The sequence below is a fragment of the Camelus dromedarius genome, chromosome 13, assembly GCF_036321535.1.
Source record: "Camelus dromedarius isolate mCamDro1 chromosome 13, mCamDro1.pat, whole genome shotgun sequence".
Classification (NCBI taxonomy): Eukaryota; Metazoa; Chordata; class Mammalia; order Artiodactyla; family Camelidae; genus Camelus; species Camelus dromedarius.
In genome coordinates this window covers 2,057,694-2,079,811 of record NC_087448.1, presented here as the reverse complement: position 1 = coordinate 2,079,811, position 22,118 = coordinate 2,057,694, and the positions used below count along the sequence as shown (strand labels likewise).

The 22,118-nt window shown below is 53.2% G+C and overlaps 1 protein-coding gene across 1 annotated transcript in view; it reads left to right on the top strand.

The window, feature by feature from the left end:
* The window catches only part of COL4A2 (collagen type IV alpha 2 chain), a 162,030-nt gene that overhangs the window by 28,758 nt on the left and 111,154 nt on the right, over positions 1 to 22,118 (top strand). The window contains exon 4 of the mRNA XM_031466312.2: positions 15,936 to 16,016. Coding sequence (XP_031322172.2) covers positions 15,936 to 16,016 — 81 coding nt within the window. The remainder of the gene's footprint in view (positions 1 to 15,935; positions 16,017 to 22,118) is intronic.

Below are 22,118 nucleotides of genomic sequence, written 5' to 3'. Positions count from 1 at the left end.
TTTGGAAAAGAAAACCAAATCCAATCACTGAGACAGGATGCGGGAGGGGGGTGACATGTTATCACAACCACGAGCAGATGAGATTCCCAGATGCCAGGGAGAGTCCCCAGTGCCTGCACGTGCTCTGGGGTTCGGCACGTTGGTACTTAATCTGGGGGGAGTCACCTAGAATCTCTGTAGCACCCAGTTTCCTCGGGAGAAGTGGGGTTAGAGCAGGGGTTCTCCTACTGTTGACGCCTGGCTGGGCCCGTCTTAACCCTCAGCTACTTCCAAACCCCGGCCGTGGGGTGCTCGTCTACCCGCAGTCTTGATCGGCACTGCATCCCCCTCCTCTGTAAAACTAAGACTTAAAAAGAGGCAGTCAAAACTAGGTCTTCACTCAGAAAAGGCTGGAACCCCCCAGAATGAATTTTCTGGTCTGTCATCCCCAGTTCTGAAAATCTGATGTCTGAGCATGGCGCGCCTGGTGCCCGCACAGTCCTGGCACCACATCAGGCAGCCAGGGGACCTGGTGGACGGAAACATCCCTGAAGGAGCCGGCGTGGGGATGCCCCGTGCTCCTCTGCTAGACACCCAAAGCAGTGATTGCCTGAAGCAGCTCAGAAGCGTTGCAGAACTTGAACAAGGACACCGGAAGCCAGATGAGCTAATAGAACATCAGATTTCTTTGCTTTGGTGGGAGCTCCCCTGACCCGGCACGGAACAGTAACACTGTTTACTCTGGTCGGACAGAGGGCCATCTTGGCTGTTCACGGTACCCTCAGCCAGGCCTGGGTCCTTGAGGGTGGGTGAAGGGGAGTGCAGGTGATACATGAGCCGGTGGGTTGAAGTCTGAGAACCCGAGGCCCAGCGCGCCAGTGCTCACCCGAAGAGGGAGCCCCACTGAAGGACACAGTCCCGTACGGCCACCAGCAGTTGTCCTGTCAGCTGACTTCTGGATCCAGCAAGTCGACCCTTTCTGAAGACTTTTCATTCTAAAAATGTAAAAGGAAGAGAAAGGACGAAGGGGGAGGACCCAAAGACGGGGACGGCAGTGACACGAGGAGAAGACGCGTCAGGTCTTCTCGAGAGACTTGGGCTTGGCTCCTCCCACCAGCCCTCCTCTTGGCACCGTATCTGACGCTGACCCGGGCAGCGTCTTCTGACGGGCGGCCCTCCTACCCCGGGGACCCACAGTCCAGTTCTGCGAGCCGATTCCAGAGAAAGCAGAGCACTCCTGTCATTCATGAAGAGATTCTGAGGTATGAAGAATTGTCAATGGACAAAGACTATTTAAAACATACCAAGGCCATTCCGTCCTTGACTCTTCTGTGATCTCAAAGCAGAGTCCAGCTTCTGCTGCTCGTCTGGCTGGTAGACCCACACCCCTGGATGGTCCTCAGGCCTTCCTCCTGCTGTTTTCTGCTGAGTGACCTCAGGGGCCCCACTGGCTGGGACTTCAAAGGACTGCCTCCCTTCCTGAATCTATTAGAGTGTTTGTGGGTTGCAACCAAGGAGAGGAGAAGCACTGTCTATTAAGGGCAAAGACTTCAGCGAACCGGTGGCCTCAGGTCAGGCCTGACTGTTTATGGTGTGTCGCTCAGGGCGCTGCTCAGGGCGCTGCGGCTCCTGGCAGGAGTCTCCTCCCAAGGGTGGTGCTTTGGGTGAAAGGAAGCTCTGGACCATGATGAGGTCGGGAAAGAAGCACGACTGTCCCACGTCTCATGCGTTTGTCGGGGAAACAGTGGCCAGCATTGCCCTAGAGCTGGACTCCCACTTACCAGTGTGTCTAAGCCACCTCTTCACGGCGCGGCCGCAGTCAGATGCCACTCAGCCTTAGAATGTCCGCCCAGCGCCTCTGCACGCTCGCCCCGGAGCCCTGTCCTGTGCCGCCTCCCCCCTCTATCCGTAAGCCTGTCCCTCTGTACATCCATCAGGAGATCTGCCTGCTGGGAATCCCATCCCGAGGGGGTGGAGCGTGACTCCAAAGAACACCAGGTTGCTGGATGGGCAGTCCACGCGGGCGTTTAGAAAGGACTGGAAGCTTGCTTTGACTAGGACGGCAGGTTCATTCAAACAATGCAGAGAAGCAACGAAAAGTGGAGGTAAAATGGTTATTCGGTGAGAATTTTGCCCGTTTGAGCCCACGCGCCCCCTCACGCATAATCCCTCTATAGCAGGTGTTGTGTGGTTAAGTGTTCCTCGTTCAGGGCTGTAGAACTCGGAGCCCACCGACGGCAGGGGGCCTGCCTGTTCCCCTCCGGACCCTTGGGACTCAGCCCGTGTGACAGGCTGTGGGCTCTCAGAGGTGTTTCTGGAGGACGTCTGGGGGAGTGTCCGTCTGTGGCTGAAGATGGCACGACGCTTCACTGTCCGAGCAGCAGGGAGAATTTTAGGGTCGAGCCGCCAGATCCCGGGTCCAGGTGGCCAGACCCGCTGCTGAGTCAGGATGGCTATTTTTCTTCCCCGCCCGGAGGGGCTGGTACTTCCCAGTCTCTCCTTGTTTCCAGGTCCGTCTCGTTGCCCCAGAACCACGTTTCCTGGCTTTTGTTGTGCTGTGGCCCACACTGTTTTGAAAGGACAGGAGCATAATAAAAACGGATATGAAAGAAGGGCCAGCTGACATCACTGCGGATACTGGAGGAAGTCCACTCTTGGGGATGTTTACCATCGCAGCATGTTAGTTGTTTGTAATATGATAAGGGTACTTTTGATACGTGGTGGGGGCTACAGGCCTCGCTGCTCAGACAGTATTCATGAATTTTTATCTTAGGCTCAGAGTGCCGGAAACAGAATAGGAGGCCTTGGCTTGAGTCCCAGATGACCTTGACTCATGGGGTGACCTTGGGTACAACTTTCAGCCTAGTTGAGCTGCTTAAATTGTGCCTGTGCCAGCTATTCACTGAATTAAAAAAAATTCCATTATTAAAGATGAACTAGCACAGTGCATGTTCCCTCAGAAACTAACTCGGAGAAATTGATAGGACGTAGAACGTAAAACTAAATATCTCGTTTCCGAGGTCTGGAGACCCAGCTTTCTGTGTGTGCTTTTAGAATGAAAATCTTCAAACATTCAGATGTCTCTGTAAACAACAGCCTCCCCAAGCAGTGAACATCTTGCCGCTTGCTGTGTCCCTGGATCTGAACTGCGTGTGGAGACGGGCTGGCATCTTCCCCGCAGCCCAAGCTCAAGAGCATGGCTGGCACCGCCTTCCTGACACATGCCAGACCTCATCCTGGCCTCTTCTCACTCCCTCCCGACAACAACCCCACGGGGTGGGGGTGCGAGACTCCCCCACGTGCCAGATGCGGTGCTGAGCTTGTCCCTCGGCTTCATCTCGTTCCCTCCGGACGATGGCCTCACGGGGTGGGGATGCGAGACTCCCCCCATTTTGCAGATGAGGGGGCTGAAGCACATATGGGTTAAGGCCACAGCACCTCCCTCCAGACCTGGCGCGGTCAACGGCACATCCATGGACCTACGTCGCCGTGGAGACGGCACACCCGCCAGCAGCCCAGGAAACAGAGTCACGGGGCTCTGAGGCCCAGAGGACCCCATTCCCTCGCAGACGCCCAGATTCAGGGTTAAATGGCTAACTTAGCTGTTTCATGCATCAGTGTGAGAGACTGATGGAACCGGCGCCTAGTCTTAAAAGTGTGTGCACGCCAATTCTGAATCAGCCCTCCCCGTGGAGGGCCGCTAGTCTGAACCAAGCCCGGGCAAATTTACCGTCTGGTGCCGCAGCCACCGTGTGCGTGGTCCCTGAGCGCAGCATAGAGCTCGAGAATAAGAAGCCCAGCAGCCCCCGGGAAGCAGAGAAGCGTGGGGTGAAAATCCCCTGTGGGAATATCCAAGCGGACAAATACCCAAGCGGATTGTCCGCACACAAGTAACAGTGCCGCCTGCGCTGAGCTGGACGCGGAGACGGGGCTGCTCACCCCAGAAATGTGGTTCTGCTGTGACTTAGGAGAGATCTGATTCAAAGACCTTCTGCAAAGAGAAGCCCGCTCAGCTCACAGCAAAGGAATCCCAGCTGGTTGCTGATAGGCTAAGGCGTGTGTGGATTACATCTGAAAGCTGCCAGGTGTGACGACCTGGGCTGGGTACCTATCGGAGAAAGAGTGAGGCAGAAACTCAGAAATCCGACCCCAGAAGCCGGCCAGCAGGCACGCAGAGTGTTTACTGCGGACTCTGCGCTGGCCCAGAGCCCTGCGCCTCTGACCCAGATGACCGTCCAGGTCGCAGAGATGAAGCCGCTCGGATGCAGACGTGAGCCTGCCCGGGCAGACGCCTGGTATTCCTCGCACGCCAGCACAAACCCACACCTGCCTTGCCTGGACCAGTCCTCCCCAGCCAGAACAGAAATCTTATTGTATTCTGAAAAAGCATGGCTCAGTCTCTTTTTTTCCCATTCTTCTTGGAATTTCCCCTCAAACTGAGCAAGGAGGGAGGGGTTTTGGACAGAGCTCTTAAACTGGGCATACTTCCCCGGAATAAAGAGCTTCGGGAGATGTATCCACTCCATCTCTTCAGAACAGTGTTAACTGTTCGGCCTCAGACGCCAGCTCTCACAATGTGCACGCTTTTATTCGTTGCCAGAGACGACCGAGAACGGACATGCCGTATAAATAAATAAAATTTAGTGCAGGTAATGGGTGAGGTAATGCCTGCATTAAATGATGTTTTGGTAGCCTGTCTCCTCGCTGAAGAGGGCTAAACAGAATTGTTCATAAGTACCTGAGGGCATTTGTTCTAAATATAGCATCTGACACTACCGTGTGCGCTGGGGGACGGAATCCTCGTGTAATTACATTCGTGGCCCCTTAAAAGTGCGTGATGAGCTGTTCCCTCTTCTCTGAGACAGAGCTCCATCCCCAAGGCTGTGAAAAAATGACCGGGTGGCAATAGCCTTCGTCCAAAAACTAGTCTCTGAATGTGGCTGATTTTGTGACTGTGGGTCGGGTGAGAACAGTGACACTTGGATGAATGGCGAGAAAGAGAACCTTGCGGTCTTGTCTGTTCTGTTGCCTGCGTTTTCTCTAAGTCACACCTGCGGGCGGGCGGAGGCTGATCAACAGGAGAATGATGTCACTCTCCAGTGGAGCCGCGTCTGCGCGTGCAGGTCATGCGCAGCGAGTTCCGTGCCTCCGGGTGACAGAGTAGCTGGAAGCGACTCGGAAGCACAGGGAACACAGCGAGCTGCCAAAGAATTCAGCCCCGCCCAAGGCGCGGGAGTGCCTCCTTTCCCTCAACCCAGGTCCCACCTGTCCCTGGATGGGCCCCGAGCCTGGCTCTTCCCAGGCGGTGGCCACGGGGCCCCTGTTCCCTCTGCTGAGCAGTCTCGCCCCTCTTTCCATCCCCTTCCATCCAACCACCACCTTCCCTGCTCTTGAAGATGAAGCCCTGCGTTTGCTGTGCTGTTTCCTGGTGGGAACTTCACGTGTCTCTCCAACCATGCTCTTCCTTTCACTGGGGTTATGACTAATTTTATCAGTGCCCTGCACGGGTCTGCCTCTAACACTGTCTTCCCTGTGCGCCCTGTCAGTTTGGTGTGTCCTTTTGCAGAACATGAGGCTTTTTCAGACATCATCACATGTTAAATTGTCGCAAAAACGCCAGTACTTAAGAAGAGGGAGCAGGGCCAAGATCTAAAATCAATGCAAGTGTGACTTCCTTTCTCCCGGGGGCGAGTGGCTGGTGTGCTTGCGTGGCTGCGTGAGTGGGTCTCAGCTGCACGGACAGGAAGATGACAGTGGCAGGGGAGCGTTCCGGGCCGAAGGCACAGCTTGTACAGAGGCATGTTCTTTGGGGAAGAGGGAGGCCTGGAGGTGTTAATGCTCGTGCGTTCAAAACCCTTAACATCCACCATTGGGTGAAAATGTTTTGTTAAGCACTCGGTTGGGGTTGAAAGTAGAGGGAACCGTGGATAGGAAGGAACAGAACTCATGTTGGCAGGTCTCGGGAGAAGCAACGTATGCTGGTTAAGGGAAGCAGTGCGGGTGTAGGGGCCAGAGGACGTAACAACACATACTGTGTTACATCTTGTGAACAAAGCATGATGTGGGCTCCAGACCAAAGGGCTAACCCCCGAAGGATATAAGGACCCACCTAGCCTGCTGCTATGGGCTGAGTGTGTCCCCCAAAAATTCATGTTGAAATTCTAGCCCCCAAGGTGATGGTATTAGGAGGTGGGGCCTTTGGGAGGTGATGAGGTCGTGAGAGTGGAGCCCCTGTGATGGAGATTAGTGCCCCTGTAATAGACACCCACAGAGCTCCCCGGCCCCACACTGCTACTAAGGACCTACAGAGAAGACGCTGTGGGTAAAGCAGGAAGCAGGCCCTGAGCAGACGCTGAATCTGCCAGCGCTCTGACCCTGGACTTGCAGGCTTCAGAACTGTCAGCCACAAATTCCTGCTGCCTGTCAGCCACCCGGTCCGTGGTGTTTTGTTGTAGCAGCCTGAATGGGCTGAGCCGCTGGGCATGAGTGACTAATAAAAGCATGAATGGTGACAGTCTATATTAAGGATGGGGAGGCTGAGGGGACAGAGGGAGGGTGACTTCCAGAAATCGATGTATTGACAGACCCACCGAAGCTGCCCACGACAGCAGTCAGACGATTTCAAATACGAGCAGCGGGTGTCTGATCTCCTCCCCCCTGGGCTGTATGTGTGTGTGTGCGTGCACATGCGTGTGTGCATGTGCGCATGGGTGGCTGCGTGCATACTGGCTTTCAAATTCAACACACTTGTGGCAGCTTCACAGAGGCCTCAGGAAGGGGGCTTTATCGATGGGTGACCAGACGCCGAGGCACACCCTGCATGCCTTGGTCACTGGTCAGACCACAGCGCCCTGGCCATCACAACTACAGTGCTGGTGGCAGAGAGGGGCAGTTAAAGGAAGCCAGGAGTGGGACTGGTCATGAGGGGCTTCCCTGGGCTCCTGAAGGCGCCATCTCAAATACTGGACAAGACACAGAACTGGCTCCATGTGAGACTTTGAAACCATTTCATTCATAAGGCAGCATCGAGGGAACTGCAGACAGGAAGGGGCTCAAGATCAACTTTTGGAATCAAGGGAAGAAGCCCTGAATCAACACAGAATTCAGCCGAAGATCCACAAACAAATCTAAATTCAAGGACAGCAGAGCAGACATCTGGAGGGGCTGAGGCTGCCTGCCCTGGGTATTACGAGAGGCAGCAGGAATCGTGGGGGCGGCAAGCAGATTCCAGACAGCGGACAGGAATCAGAAGTGAAAGGAGGCCAGAACACACCAGGCGGCCGGGAGAAACACCTTGAAGTGGAGGCACTCCGTTCTTCGCACGGGGCATCCTTTGTGCCTCAAGATGTAATTACCTGCCTCTCCAGGGTCCTCCCCAGCTCTGTACCTACTCATACGGCTGCCGGGCGAGCTTACTGCCCAGCTGACCCAACCCATGTAGTCTGCCGTCCCTGACAGCCGCACGCCTGTGTCCCTGAGTCTTCACAGTCTGTGGCTCAAGTTTCTGGACAAGATGAGGTGACCCCAGGTCTCCACCGGCTCCTAGTGAAGGAACAGCCGTTAGACCTAGACTTGTCTCTGGGGAAGGCCCATGGCTTCGCGGGAAAGACACGGTGAAGGAGGCGGGAGGGAGGCTCCTGGATGGAGCGCGTGTCACCTGTGCTCAGAGGGGCTTGTGATCAAGCGTCAGCACCTGTCCCGCCTCCCACCTGTGCTGGAGCATCCAGGAGGCCTCTCTGCCTCAGACACACTGGGGTTCTGCTTTCTGCCTCCAGAGACAGGTAGGGAGAGGCCAGTGAGGAAGCGCCCCTGGCAGAGGGTGTGGCAGGAGACACCGCGCCCCTTCCCTAATGCAGCCAGGTCGGCCCACCCGCCTTCGCCACAGGCCAGGCCCACCCACACTCTGAGATCATTCTAGGCCTGGGAGAGGTATTTCTAAGGAAGCTTTGGCTCATACAACCTTGGCTGGGTTTCAGCTCTCATTCCTGCGTCTGGGGCTCCCGGCCAGCGAGCCAGGCCTGCGCCTCGTCCTCAGGACTCTTAGATGTGGACATCCCGGAGGCTCCAGGATGTGCGTCCCTGAATCCCCACTGCAGGCCTGGGAGGGGTCACTGTTACCCTCAGTTTGTGCAGAGGGCAGTGTGGTTCAGAGGGGTTAGGTCAGTCCTCCGCCCACTCTGCCCTTGGCTATCTTCTGATGCTCCTGGTCCCCACATGCCTACTTTCCAGCTTCACACACACCAGGCAGCCCAGCCAGGTGCGTGCTCACCCTGGAGCGCGGCCGCTCCAGCGCAGGCTGTCCTCGGCCTGCCTCAACGCCATGAGCGTGAGCGGTGCCCCTGGGCAGGGTGGCCTGGCTTCAGCCTGCCAGCAGCCCTGCCCATCTTGTCCTACTCCTGAGATGCTGGGGGGCTTTGTTAGCCCTGCTTGTCCCCATCCGAGCCCCAGCATTGAAGCACAGCTGCCTCTGTTGTCCTGTCCATTGCAAGTTCAGCCTTTGAGCTGCCCGAGAAGAAAGAGGAGATGGAGAGGTTGGCGAGTTGTTGCCCATAAAAACATGTAAGTCTGCAAGGAGGAGGCGAGAAGCACATGCTTGTTACTGATGACTCCAGGGAGACACGGAATGTGACGCCCCCCCCATCTGCTGGGAGGAGCTGTGCCGCCCCTCAGGGACTCCTCACCTGGCGAGAGTGAGTGACCTCCTGTAGGACGTGAGGACTGCATCCTAAAGGGCCTGTGGCTCGTCCCCTCCCCTTGGACTCCCCTCGTCCTGCCTGGTTCCCTGTCCTCAACACAGCCCCCTCCCCACCTCCGTCCCCAGACTCCCCGCCCCGGGAGGCCAGGTCCTGCCGTGCTAGCTGGTCCTCAGTGGAAATCAGCTTTTGTCCGTCAGTTATTCCACTGCCTCTAGCTGATGACAATTTCGGGACCATTCTAGAGTGAACAAATTTATTTTGGGTGCCCTTGAAATGTTAAACAAAGGAAACTGAGTTGGCTGGGTTTCCCGCGCAGTGTACTGGGGACAAGGGTTCTGTTCCGCGTGGGGTGGCCGTGATCCGCACTTCCTCTGCCGTATGCCCTGTCTTGCTAATACTATGTTGGAATTATTTCCTTAATTTCTAAAGCTGCATGTGCGGAAATGGCTTATATTTCCTGTTTTGATAAACTAGTAGAACTTTACTGGGAACCTTGTTCCCAAGTTGGCTTTCTCTTTGTTGGCCTCTTTTTGGATTAAAAGGGTAATTTTAGAAAATCCAGCTTGACTGGACTTGTGACAGACTTGTATAAATTTTTTTACCTAAAATATGAAAGATGATTACTTTTTTACAAAAGGGAACATTTGCCTTCTATGTGAGTTAGAATGGTTATTCCACAGCCCTCCATACAGGGAGCTTGGGCTGGATGCTGGGGGCAAGCCAACGGCAAAATATCGGTAAATTCCCTCCAGATTCACTCTTTTTGGCTGGAGGTATGTTGGCTTAAAAAGGCTTTCTTGGACAAGAAGTTTCTTGGAACATGTGGAGGACAAACTATTCTTTGTTTTGGGGACAAATGAGTTTTGTTCTTGTACCCTCACATAAATTTGAGTAATGCTCATTTCTCATGTGCAAGTGGAGAACAGTGCTGAGCGTTTTTTTCTTTCATCTCTATACATTGTAGCAACTTCCAAGAGACCCGCATCCGCTGAAAGCCGGGGACACGTCTGTGGATTTGCTCTCTTATGGACATGAATGGTTCACACTGGTAGTTAAAAAATAGCTAGTCTTCAAGAGGCTAAATCTTTTGTGTCTTTTCCTTTTCTGGCATTCAAGTTGTTGTTTAAGCCTATTTTTAAATGCCCTGAGTATCTGCCATTGGGAGAAGTGGCGCTGAGCAGTCTGGTCTACGTGTTGAGCTGGGGCTGCTCGCCCGCACAGGAGGACCCACTTTTCACTCCAGAGAGGAAATGCTTTGCCTCTCTGCCTGATGGTGCGTGATCCCTGAGGAAGCATATGATACTAGCTTCTCCTGATGCCAGCAGATTGCTCAAAGAGGAGGCAGGGCGGCAACAAGTGGGACTGGGTGTTCTCTTAATCCTGCAGCTGCTACTGGTGATCTCCATCCGACTCTTCACTGAATTCCATTTACAAATAGCAAAACAGACTGCTGGCGGCCAGAGGGCCAGTGGCTCAAGGCAAGAAATTCTCTACTTGAACCTGCTGGATGCCTGGTTCAGGAAGCTAGCACCTGGCTTTGCTTAGAACATCCCCTGGCTTCTGCTCTCCCAGAGATGAAAGACTCACCAGGGACTCTAGACCACGCATCTGGCGTGATTTGGATGTCTCTAGGATGAACTGAAGCCCGTGCAAATAGATGTGTTTTTAAATCATTCTGAGTGTCCTGATGCCAAGATGCAGACAAGGCTCCAAAGAAGAGAATTCCCATATAAAAAACTAACCGAGAAATCTGGCGTTCAGAGCTCTGCACGTTGCCCCTGGAAACCGTGTCTATTGCATTCCATTTGAATGGACTACGACCCAGAGTTTCTAGAAAATGTATCCTATGCCTTTACATTGCCAGTTGGCCTTTAAGCAATCCAAGTCATTTCCAATTCCTAGAATTTCTAATTAGCACAGCAATGCTGGCTACCAATCAAGATGGGATAAAATTCAGCAGGGAAAAAAAAAGAGTCTTAAAATGATGTTTTGAATAAGGAAAAGAGAACTAAAAATAATGTTTGGCACTGTGATTGCTTAGAAGCTCGACACTGAGTCCTGGGTGCTCAGAGCACCCTAAACCCGCCCCCAAGTGGCGGGGGCCACAGGCCAAGGGCGGGCGCTTATCTAGAAGGGCCGCATGCTGACCCTGCAGGAGGCAGTACCTTCTACCCCTCTAAGGAGATGCCCCAGTGGTTTGCAGTTGTCTCATTGTCCCTAAGCAAAGCCTCCTTCACAGCCAGCCCCGCAGTCTAGTGCAGGGCTCCAGGCTTCGTGTGCTTACCTGGAAATCCTGTTAGACAGTGGGTTCTGACCCAGTAACCTGGAGAAGGGGGGTCTGTTCTCCTAACCAGTGCCCAGGCCACACAACAGCTGGGAGCAGGGAGGCTCTAGACAAAGCAGCGGCATTTTAAGCGCACATCCATCACCTCTGACGCTGTGTCTGAGCCCTGCCTCCGGTCAGCCCCGTCCTCTCCTCGCCCCTCCTGCCCCATTCCATGTGCAACTCTATTTCTAGGTAAATCTCCCTCAGACTCTTTGCTCTCTGTCTTCACCAGCTCCCTCCCTCTCTCCTTCTTTCCCACGTGGGTTTTGTTCCTGTTAATTCTTGCGAGGATTATTCACCCTCCATCTCTTCCAGGTGCAGCTGAGAGACGTCCCTGCTCTACTGAGCATCTCACATTTAAGCTGCTCCTCTCTTACTTCCCAAAACTTACATTCACGTCGATTTCTCAAAACTCTTCCTGTGGAAATGACATTCCACAGCACTTTTTGAGTTGTCAAGAGCTTACAGTGATGACAAAATTCATGTCCCTTTCCTGTGTCTGCAGTGCCTCTCCCAACTGCCTAAATTCCCCTGCCTTCTCTGGGAGAAGCAGATGAGGCCAGTGGGGCTGGTCTCTAGGCCGGCAGAGGACAAGGTCCTACCAGGAGGGGAGCTCCCGCAGGTCCTCAGCGATGTTCATTCATCTGCGGAAGGAAGCAGAAATTAACCCCCTTGCCAGCCCCTTCCACAGTCTGGAAGATAGATCCACAGTTTGAAATGATCGCATACCTTGGTAGCAACTGAGATGGTTCTCAGTTGAGGAAGAAGTAGGACTGAGGGTGCCCAGCCGGCAGACAGCCTGTCCTGGACTGTAACTGGTGATCGATTGAAATTGAGTCCTGAGCTGGAAGCAACATGGGGGCATCCTGAGGGGCAGGAGAAGAATGGGTTCAGATTCACTCCAATCCAGGATGCACCGAATCCCTGGCGATAATGATCCATGGCCTTGCTTTCCTAGGCCTGTGGGCTGGTGGTTCTCTGTCTGTCCCCTCGGCCTGGAGCAAGGGGTCGGCCCTCGTGGGTGGGCGTGTCGGAGTAACGGGACACAGTGTAGCCCAGGAAAAGGGCTCAGTGAGTCCTCTTTGTTACCGGCTGTGATTTAATTGTAGAGCCTTCTTTCTTACTCACTCTCGTCCACCCTCTTTTTATGGTACCTGCCATAATTTAAATTTTGTAGGTTTCATTGTTTGTTTACTTAATTTTCTTGTCTACTTGTTTATGTGATTTTTCCCTACTTTAAACCCATGGCCAGCACAGTGAATCGCTTTGAGTAAACACTGGGTAAAGAATGAATGAATGAATGAATGAATTTGCAAAGTGGAAAGGTGGATAAATTATCTTCAAGACCCCTTCCAGCTGTCACATTGGTTTGGAATTGGGGAAGCTGGGGGTCCCCTCGCTGATGCAGGTGAACACCCTGGGCTGGGGAGCATGGTGCAGGCCCCTCCGGGTCCCAGAGCCCAGGTGGGAGCCGTTTCTGTGTGACTCTGAGGCAGTAAGAACTTGTGCACGTTGGATTCGAGGGTCCCCGGGGTGGGAGTCCTTAGCGTTGTCTGGGCTCTTCAGCGTCATTGGTTCCTTCAGGCCATGAGCCCTTCGCTGCCCTGGGATGAAGGACATGCAGCCCAGGCAAGCGTCTGGCCAGCTCAGGTGAACAGATGCAGCTGGCCCATGCTAGTGGGTCTCCAGGGGCCGCCTGGCCCTGGGAATGGCACGTCCTCCTGAGAGGCTTGACGGCGGCCTCGACCTGCCTCGAGGGGAGCTGGGAAGAGTGCTCTGCACCATGTGGCGGATGGGAACTCAGGCTTGAAGTGAAAAACAAACGGAGGATTGAACTGATGCTTCTGGGAGAGCCTGGACCTTAGGGATGAGCGCACGCCTCCCAGAGACTCTGAAGTTGGATATCTGGACCAGAACCAGCCGGTCATCTTTGAGGGAGGTGGGCAGGCGCCCAAGGTGGGTGTGAGTGGGAGGAAGCCCGTTACCGTTATTAAGGCATCAGCAAGGGGACTGTTTCTATCTTTGAGTCGTGTCCAGCAGTAAAATCAGGGGCAGCCTCAAGGGCTGGGATGGGGCAGTGGCTGGTTGGCGGGCGGGGTGGGGCGGGAACCGACACAGGACACGACGTAGCACTTCATGCACTCCTCGCCCGAGGTCCTCCAGAGGGCATTCGTATCTTGAGATTGTTCCAGAGCCCAGGTCCCGTCCGGGGAATGCCAAGGCTCAGACTGAGACTTGAGACGTCTGGAGCACGTGCCCTGCCCTAGTGAAGTGAATACTTCTGTTGGTCCTGGAGATCCAGCATTCCAGGAGGTGGTACCTAGGGCTCTTGTCAATGCTGGAATTCCTAAGAGTCCCTCTGCAGGATATGTAAGATGCTGATGGGAAAAAACACACACAGACACACACAGAGGTCTGGAATTCCCGTGACAGAAACTGGCTTGTAAGGCGGAGGCTGCCTCTCAGTGGTGTCTCCCTCTCCCCACGAAAGGGGTATCTGAGCCACTGGCACAGCGTTGAAAGGCGTTGAGGCCAGGAGTTATCAGACCTATGTGTCCTAATTACAAAAGCAGAAAAGCACTATTGAGTTTTGAGCAGGTTATGAAGAACTCATTTCTGTGACTATATCCAGTGTGTATCCTAAACCTGGAAGAGAAAGTCTGTAAGATCCATTTGAAACCATTAAAATCACTTCAGCCATTGATTTATATACAGGGATTTGGCAAGTGGCTTTAAAATCAAAATTTCAAATAGCATGTAAAACACCAGATGGGGAATGTGAGTTTGTGCTTCACCCTGGAGCCCCAGGAGTCCCCCTAACTCTTCCCAAACAACTGGCAAGTAAATTCTGGTGTGAACCAGGGACCTACTGAGGCCACGGTCCCACGCTGTACAAGATGCAGGTGCGCCAGCCAGCCTGGCTTCTCGTTCTGGTTCTCAGGGGCATCGGTAAAGCCATTGGCTTGGCACCAAGTGGGATGTGTAAAAACCAGATACTCAGAATCGTGGGATTTGAAAATGAGCCCCACTGTAGTGGAACACTGACACCATAAAAACATGGGCAAATGCCTAGAATCGTATTTTGAGGGCGTGAAAGGATTTTGCATGTGTTGACTTTAACGTTACGGAGCTCAGGCTGTCTCCTTGCCTCACTCAGGACAGAAAGTTAACCCAAAGAGTCCAAGGCTTTAGAGTGTCGGTTTCGTTAAAGGGTTTGAGTTATTTTTTTAATTCTTCAAAGTAGTGACTGATGCATCCAATATGAGAATAGGTGAAGAATTATAATAAGAATAGGAAGAAACGTGAAACTCCCAAGGGAGACCTCTCTGCAGAGAGCAGCAAGGGAGAGGAGCCCTCTCTGCGGAAAGGACACTGAGCAGCGCACGGGGTCCAAGGTACACACTGGCCAGGGGGTCTGGAGTCCGCGTTTACTTGTGCGCCCCCCACGGCTGACCGTCCAGGAAGCCTGGGTTAGCAGGAGCTGCAGAGGTGGCCGGGCAGTGCCGTCTGCATCTCCTCGTGAATGTTCTGAGCTGTGCTGGGAACAGGGAAGATTCTGGAAGATGTGTTAGTAAAACACATAAAACCTGACAGAGAAGCTTCAGAGGGAGTCCCCAAGTGACCATCCTGTTCAGGGGTTGAGACTTAACTCAGAAGAGAATGGAGTCACTGTGGTGTGAAGCCATCCTCCTTGAAGCTGGGATGGGGGTGCTGCTTGCGCAGTGAGGTTTGACTTGGTGCTCACCAGAGCTAACCGCGCGCAGGGCCGCTGCAGTTTAAGTGCCACTGGATGGGCTCCGTGGGGGCTCCCGTCTGGCCAAGGGGGGGAGCCAGACGAAGGTTCCCTGCTGAGCAGCTGTGCTTACTCACCTGTCAGGCAGGTGAGCGGGTGGGCAGGGCCAACCCTTGGCTGGTCAGAGACAGGAGAGAAGAGGGCCAGCAGATACTCAGAACACTTCATGCTGTGGACACAGTCTGAAAGGAAGAGCTCGGTCCAATCTCCAAGTCCATCTTTTGCCCAAAATCCTGAGACCAAGGGCAAGAGATGCTTTTTCCCTTTGTTGGAGCTGTCCAGCCAGAGACCCCCCAAGTCACCCACTGAACTCACCAGAGGGTTCCATCTCAAGGTCTGACGAAAAATTCGACTGAATAAATACTTAGGAAGCCTCTTCCCCGACCCCCGCCTTCACCCCAAATGCGCGTGTCTCAGGGAAGGGCAGGGTGGGGGCGTCTCCGTGGAGGGCCAGGGCTTGTCACCCTATCACGTGTGTTTGAAAGCTCCGCCCCCGCTTTGGAACCCCTCTCCTGGAACGCAGGGGGCTCTGTGCAGTGGGATGGGGCCTGGAGTTTCCCTGCGCGTTCACCTTAACCCGGTCCTGCCCCCTTGGACTCCTCCTCCCCGAGTCCCTCCCCCACCTCTCCAGGCAGAATGAAGGGCTGCTTCCTGTGTGCCCGGAGTTCCTCGCTTAACACCGTTGTCCTCATGGCTCACTGCACCCGGGATCCCTGGGCCCCGGGAATGTGCCCCTTGACTTGCGAACCCCAGGACCCAGCTTGGCATCTGGCACTTAGCAGGCACTGAGAAAAGGCTTATTGACCATAGAATTGTGGCACCAAGAGTGACCCTGATGTGAACTGTGGGCTTTGGGTGACGATGTGCCAGTGGAGGTCCGTCCGTGGTAACAGACGTCTCACTCCGGTGGGAGACGTTGATAGTTGGGGTGGTTGGGGGGAAGCTGTGCATGAAGTCTCTGTACTGTTTGCTGTGGACCTAAAACTGCTCTAAAAGTTAAATTCTAATTTTTAAAGACATTGAATGCCTTGAATGAATGGTTGTTAAAATTGCAAGGACTCTCACCAAGTGGCATTACGACTCGCACTGGCGTTACAGCGTTTTGGGTGACGTCTTCTTTGCTTTGTGTCCCACTTTGCAGGGCGTGAAGAAGCCTGACGTGCCCTGCGGAGGGAGGGACTGCAGCGGGGGCTGCCAGTGCTACCCCGAGAAAGGAGGACGGGTAAGTTGTGACACTGCGGTTAATGTCACCTTCCTCACACACCGTGAGAAACAGTGCCATATATTGACTAAGTCAGTTGCATCCTTTCCTAAGAAATGCAATACAGATGTGTGCTATTCCACGAAGTGAACAATCAAATGACGCAGAATTGGGTCAATTTATACCACTTTCTTCATAAATTGAGACCAATGTTAACTTTCTCAAGCATCTTTTCTCTTGTTCGTTGCTATAAATACATGTGTGTGCATAAATGTATATATAAAGCAGCTATGTTTTATATTTATGGCATATGTATAAATATATACTTTGTAAAAATATTGCGTAAAGAAGATATGGTCGCATTTACACAGCAGTATCTGTTTCAACTAGAGGGCCCTGACACCGGACCGCTGAGAATCGCTCTGGCTTTTAAAATTATCCCCCTCATTCCCTGGGCGCCCTTTATGTAAAGCCCACCTCACAGGTAAGTAAGAGAAAAACGGCGCCTCCGAATTATCGCCATAACACCTGGAAGCATTTGAAGTATGGCCCTGATACTGAGCTTGATGTGTTCAATCAAAGTGACCTCTCATTCTGTTGCCTTCAAAGCTGATGTTTGAGTCTCGGCATTGCTGATTTTTGAAAGGTTTTGTTTCTGTTTGTACGTTTGAGCCCATTTTGGTGTGCGGCTGCATGGAGAGCATCTCATTTTATGACACAAAGTCTTTGAGTCGTTACGCTGTGGAACCACGCGTTTCCCTCCAGGATCCGCGCTCATCCGGCACCAGGTGGTGAGAGGCCGCCAGGATTTTCACTTGCGTTGCCCTGCCCTTGTTGGAATCAGAAATTAGAGCCGTCCTCAGGCGTTCCAAATGAGCTTCACCAACCTGAATCCTGAAGGCACTTATTAAAGAAGCCGCACGCCATTTCCACCGCTGGCGGGCAGAGGCGTGGGGCTGGAGCTCGAGCCTCCGGGGCGGGGTGTTGTACCCTTCAGCCCCCCATAGCTGAGCCCCGCCAAAAGCCCAGTGGGTGAAAGGTGCGAGAGGCGGCCCCTTTGTAAGTGTGGTGTCATACCCACTCACGGGCAACTGGTCATGTTTCGGTGCAAACATCACATTTGGGGAGTGATTTCTGCCACGAGATCAAAGCTTCCAGTCTCCATGTGCTGTTCATCGTGACAGTTTTTGTTGTTGCTTCAGGAGGGTTCCTCTTGCCTGGGAGCGGAGACTTCATGCTTAAAGAATTGCTCATTGGAGCTGGTTTATCAGCATTTAACAAGGAGAAGCATTTTTTAAGCCCATGGAAGCCATTCCATAAGATTTTAAACCCCCCTGGGGCCCTGGCTATGGATTTTCGCAGCCACGCTTCTGGAGCAGGGGTGGCGTGCAGACTGGGGAGCTCTCCCCTCCGCCCCGCTTGCTGACTCAGCCCCCCGCGGGGACGGGGAAGACAGGCCAGCGACGGACAGATACCTGTGAGACCCACTGGGTCAGGGGGGCCTGGCTCCCGACGGACCCCGTGCTCTCCCTGGGATCCGCCGAGCAGAGCCCAGACAGGCTGAGTAGAAGGGTGCCAGGTCGATTCTTTGTCACTTTTTATGATTACTGAACATGGAATCAATGTGTTAACAGCTTCCATAATGCTCTTACAAGAGTGGTTTTCTTCCGTAAAAATGGTTCCTTCTGATTATCTCAATACACAACGCCGAGCACGCAGGCAACACCGAGGGTCTCTCAAAGAGGTCTTCAGACGAGAATTTCTCCAGGTCCTCAGATCTTTCCAGTTCAGTAAGTTTACAGCACAGGCCTCTTATCCTGCCATCCCTGATGAACAAAACCCCTGGGGTCTGTTTCTACACCTGGCCAAAAAGCAGAAAATGACCCCTCCTGGTTCACGTGGTTACCGTGAGCATCCGAGCCCACGTGTGGCGTGGCTTCACGTCTGCAGACACGTGACCAGGCTGGCCAGGTGAAGCGGCATCTGGTCAGCGGTCAGCGCAGCGTGGCCAGGAGCCAAAGCCAGCGGCGCTGCCCCCGGGGCCCGCCGTCCTGTGGGAGCCAGTCTCTGGAGGGCGGCGCGGCCCGAGGGGCTGCTGGGGCTGCCCTGCTCTGTCACTGTCGTGAAGGGGGACCTGGAGCCCCACTGTGACTGGGCCACACAGATCCAAACTGGCTGGTTCCAACCATCAGCACCCAGGGCTGCCCAGTTGGTCTGGGTGTGACATTGAATAGTGACCAGTAAGAAGGTAGAAATGGCTGGCAGTAAGAGGTAAGAAAGAAACCCGATGCGCAGAGATCAGTCACACCATGTCATCTTCTACGGGGCGAGCCCCGTCTCTTACTGAATTTATTTATTGCTAGGACAACTGTGGGTTCTTTATGAAATCACTTATGAAGATAGAGTTTCTATTCTACAAACCTGGTGTATGTGTTTTAAGTGGGGAGGGGACAGCTCTGGGGCAGAGCACATGCTTAGCCTGCACGAGGTCCCGGGTCCAATCTCCAGTACCTCCATTCGCCAAAAAAAAAAAAAAGTAAAAAATAAAATAAATAAGTCAATAAGTATTTGTTAATTAACAAATCTACCCAGATGCTTTCCTGTCGAGAGCAGAGTTATTTCTGCCCTACTTCTGGACGGATAGTATCTTTCAGAAGTAATGTAATACACAAAAATAGCCTTCGGAGAGCTGGGCACATAGTCTGCCCTTTCCCACAGCTTCCCCTGGGGTCCCGGCTGTCTGTTTTCCCCGCGGTGCTGCGGTAGCAGCCGGGGCAGTGCCTGGTGCGAGCTGGCCTCCCCGAGCGCTGGGCTGGCTCTGCCTTATATGGGCACGGGGTCGAGTCAGTGTGTTCCTCGCCATGGTGACAGCCAACCTCAGAAATGCCTGTTACTGGATAACTTTTGGACTCTAAGCAGAAATCACAAATGCACAATGGATTCCAGTTCCAAAGGAGTTCTCGTGTTACTGAATGAGTAAGCTCAGTGGGAAGTGAGCCAGGCCCCCGCCCTGGAGTGGTGGGCAGTGGGTGGTCCCAGGGAGAGAACTGTTTCTCACAGACAGCACCACCCTCCCCGTGGATCGTTCCAGCCGCCGGTAGCCGGGGCATGAAGGGCAGGAGCCGTGGCCCAGCGGTCCGTGCCCACCTCCCTCCTTGGTCAGAGCTGGGCGGTGCAGAGGGGTGACCTAGCTACGTCCTCCAGCTCACACGGGAAGACAGGATGGCAACGTCGTGGCTAAGGGACCTGCTCCAATCTCGGCCCAGACCAGAACTCAAGCTCTCAGACTTCTCGATGAGTCCTTGTCCAATCCAGTAGTCTGTAAGCTCCTGTGACCTGTGCCGAGGAGAGTCTCCAGGGTGGAGGGAAAGGATGCAGGTAGGGGTGAAAAGAGGTTTCTCTCTTCTTACTCAAGAGGTGAGATTCCCCTGGGAACTACATTCAACAGCTTATAATAACCTGTAATGAAAAAGAATATATATATATGTGCGTGTACGACTGAGTCACTATGCTGTACACCTGAAACGAACACAGCCGTGTAAATCAACTCCACTTCAACAACAACAGAAGAAGTCGGGTGCCTGGCCGATTCCCTAGCCACCTCTTCAGTTGCTTAGTGAATCAAAAACATAACTAAGGAATGAGGTGAGACTTTGCTGTTGGGGGCTGGTATCTCAAACAATCCCTATTAAGGATGTTGGAGTGATGAAAAGGTCCAAGTCCTCATTCACCCACACTCTACGGATGCCATGCACAAAGAAAGTCAGCTGAGTCACCAGTCTCTCAGCCTTTGTCACCACCGACGGTCACACACTGGTCACCCTGGACAAAGCTGGCCAGCCGTCGTGTGCTTTCTATCCTTTTTCTTCTTTCTTTCTCTGTAAATGGTGGGGATTGGAGGTGGTTGAGCTGCAGCTGCAGAGTGAAATTTCTGTCAGAATTTCCATCGAGGCAGAGTGACAGCACCCTGTGATGTAAAGATTCACAGCTAAGAAAAAAGGAGAGAGAGTGGGTGAGGCATCTGACTCGACAAGCAGAGCCGTCTTTGCACATTCACCGCCCCCTCCCCAAAAAGGTTGCGGAAGTCTCAGGTTTTTCCAACTGAGGTCGATTTTAATTCATTATTTCAATTACTTTGCCAGGTTCCTTTTCCCCCAACCCTGTGGTTTTTGACCATTAAACTCAGATCAGATAGGTTATTTCAACTTTTTAATGACACCAGCCTTCACGGGGCACCTGTTTTCCTAGGCGATCAAGTATTTCAGAATTTGGCAAATACGAAGACAGATAAAATCCCAAATGCTGGGAATGCTGAGGTGGTTAAATGGCCCTGTCTAACTGCAGTGGGAAAAGGAAGAAGCCCCCCGTGACTGGTCCCAGAGCTCTCCCATCAGCCCCGAGCCAGTGAACCAGCATCTCCCCATCACCCCACGGTCCTCATCCCACCTGTGCCCTCCGGGGGCCTGGCAGCATGAGCCGCAGGGCGGGAACCTCAGCTCCTGGAAGCATGTGGGAAGCAAGTCACAAGTCACTTAAGCAATAGCTGAGAACCGGGACAAGCTGTGTTCGGTTATTGCATTTTTTCACAGAGCTAATAGTTTCCCACAGTCTGTGGGTCCCTGGACTTGGGTCAAAGTATGAGTGAATAGTTCTTAACCTCACAAAATTCCTTAAATTCAACAATATAAATCCAAGTAAGAGAAACTGAGTGAGGGAAGGAGCAAAGGAAAGTGTGAACAGAAAGCTCTGGGAGGTGGTGGTGACGGATGGATGGGGGTGGGGAGGGGATCCACGGTCTCCAGCACTCGCTGTCAGCCCAGGTGGGTAGCAGCCAAGAAATGGAGGAGGCAGACCCCGAGCCTCAGGGAGGGGCAGAGGGGCCCTGGGCAGCTGCAACCCACAGCGACCGGCAAGGTCTTCTCTTAGCTGAGCTGCAGTCTCAGTAGCCTCAGTGTCTTCTGTCGTGTGCTGCTAATCGTCAGCCTCCTCACGCTTAGATGTGTGTAATCGGGATGTCAGAATAAAACTGAATTTTTTCTCTGAAATGGCTCAGTCTAAATCTGAAGGCTGGGGGACCACCGCGGTGCCGTGGGAGACCCTCAGCCCGCAGGTCTTGCCGGCGTGCGCGTGCTGTGTGCGGCTCTCCCCAGGCTGCGCGGCCGTCTATCTCAGCTCTTTGAAGCCCCTGGCAAGTGCAGAATGAAAGCAACGCTGCTGCCGCGGCGGCAGACCGCTTTTCAAACCAGCTGCCGTTTCTCCAGGCAGAGGCTTCTCAGTGGTGAGCTCGGCAGACTTCGTGGAAGTCACCTCCAGCATGTTATGCACTGTCACAGCCCAGAAAGGGCAAAGAATGATTCAGAAATAGCAGGAACGCCGCCTGGCCCCTGGGCTTTTATAACCTTTGTCTACACATAGCTCTCACCTACTTTCAGAATCGCGTGGTTATTTTTAGTGTGCCTCTGGCACGGCCGTGGCTTCACTAGCCCACGCCCCGGCGCCGCCGCCAGCTCTCTCACTTGGTTACCAGCTGCAGGGAAGGCAGTGTCGCGGCCCATTCAGACAACGCCCACCCAACCTGTACGTCGTGCATAGTGATGTGGTTTGAAAGTGACATTTTCTTTTATGTCAGCCATGGTAGGAAGACCCCTCCTCCTTTAACCATGGAGTTTTACATTCCTTCAGCACTCAAATCTGTATTTTGTATCATCTGCATGCAAGCCACTTGTCTAAGAGAAGGTTCTATATTGGTGAACAGTCAGAGGATGCCCTGATCGGCAGGGGCAGTGGCCCAGAGGTAAAGGTGCAGCTGGTGTGCTGGAGGGACAGCGAGGGAGCCACTGTGACCCTAGTAGAGCAAGGAGGCGAGACCCGTGGGAGGTGAGGTCCAAGAGAGGAGAAAGGTTGTGTGAGTCTTAGAGAACGTTTGACTGGTAAGGCGAGAAGCATTTGGAAGACTTTTTTTTTCCTTTTTTTTTGGGGGGGGTTTTGTTTTGGGGGGGTAATTAGATTTTATTTTATGTATTTATTTGGGTTTTTTTTATTGAGTTATAGTCAGTTTACAATGTTGTGTCAGTTTCCAGCGTAGAGCACAACTTTTCAGTTATACATGAACATACATACATT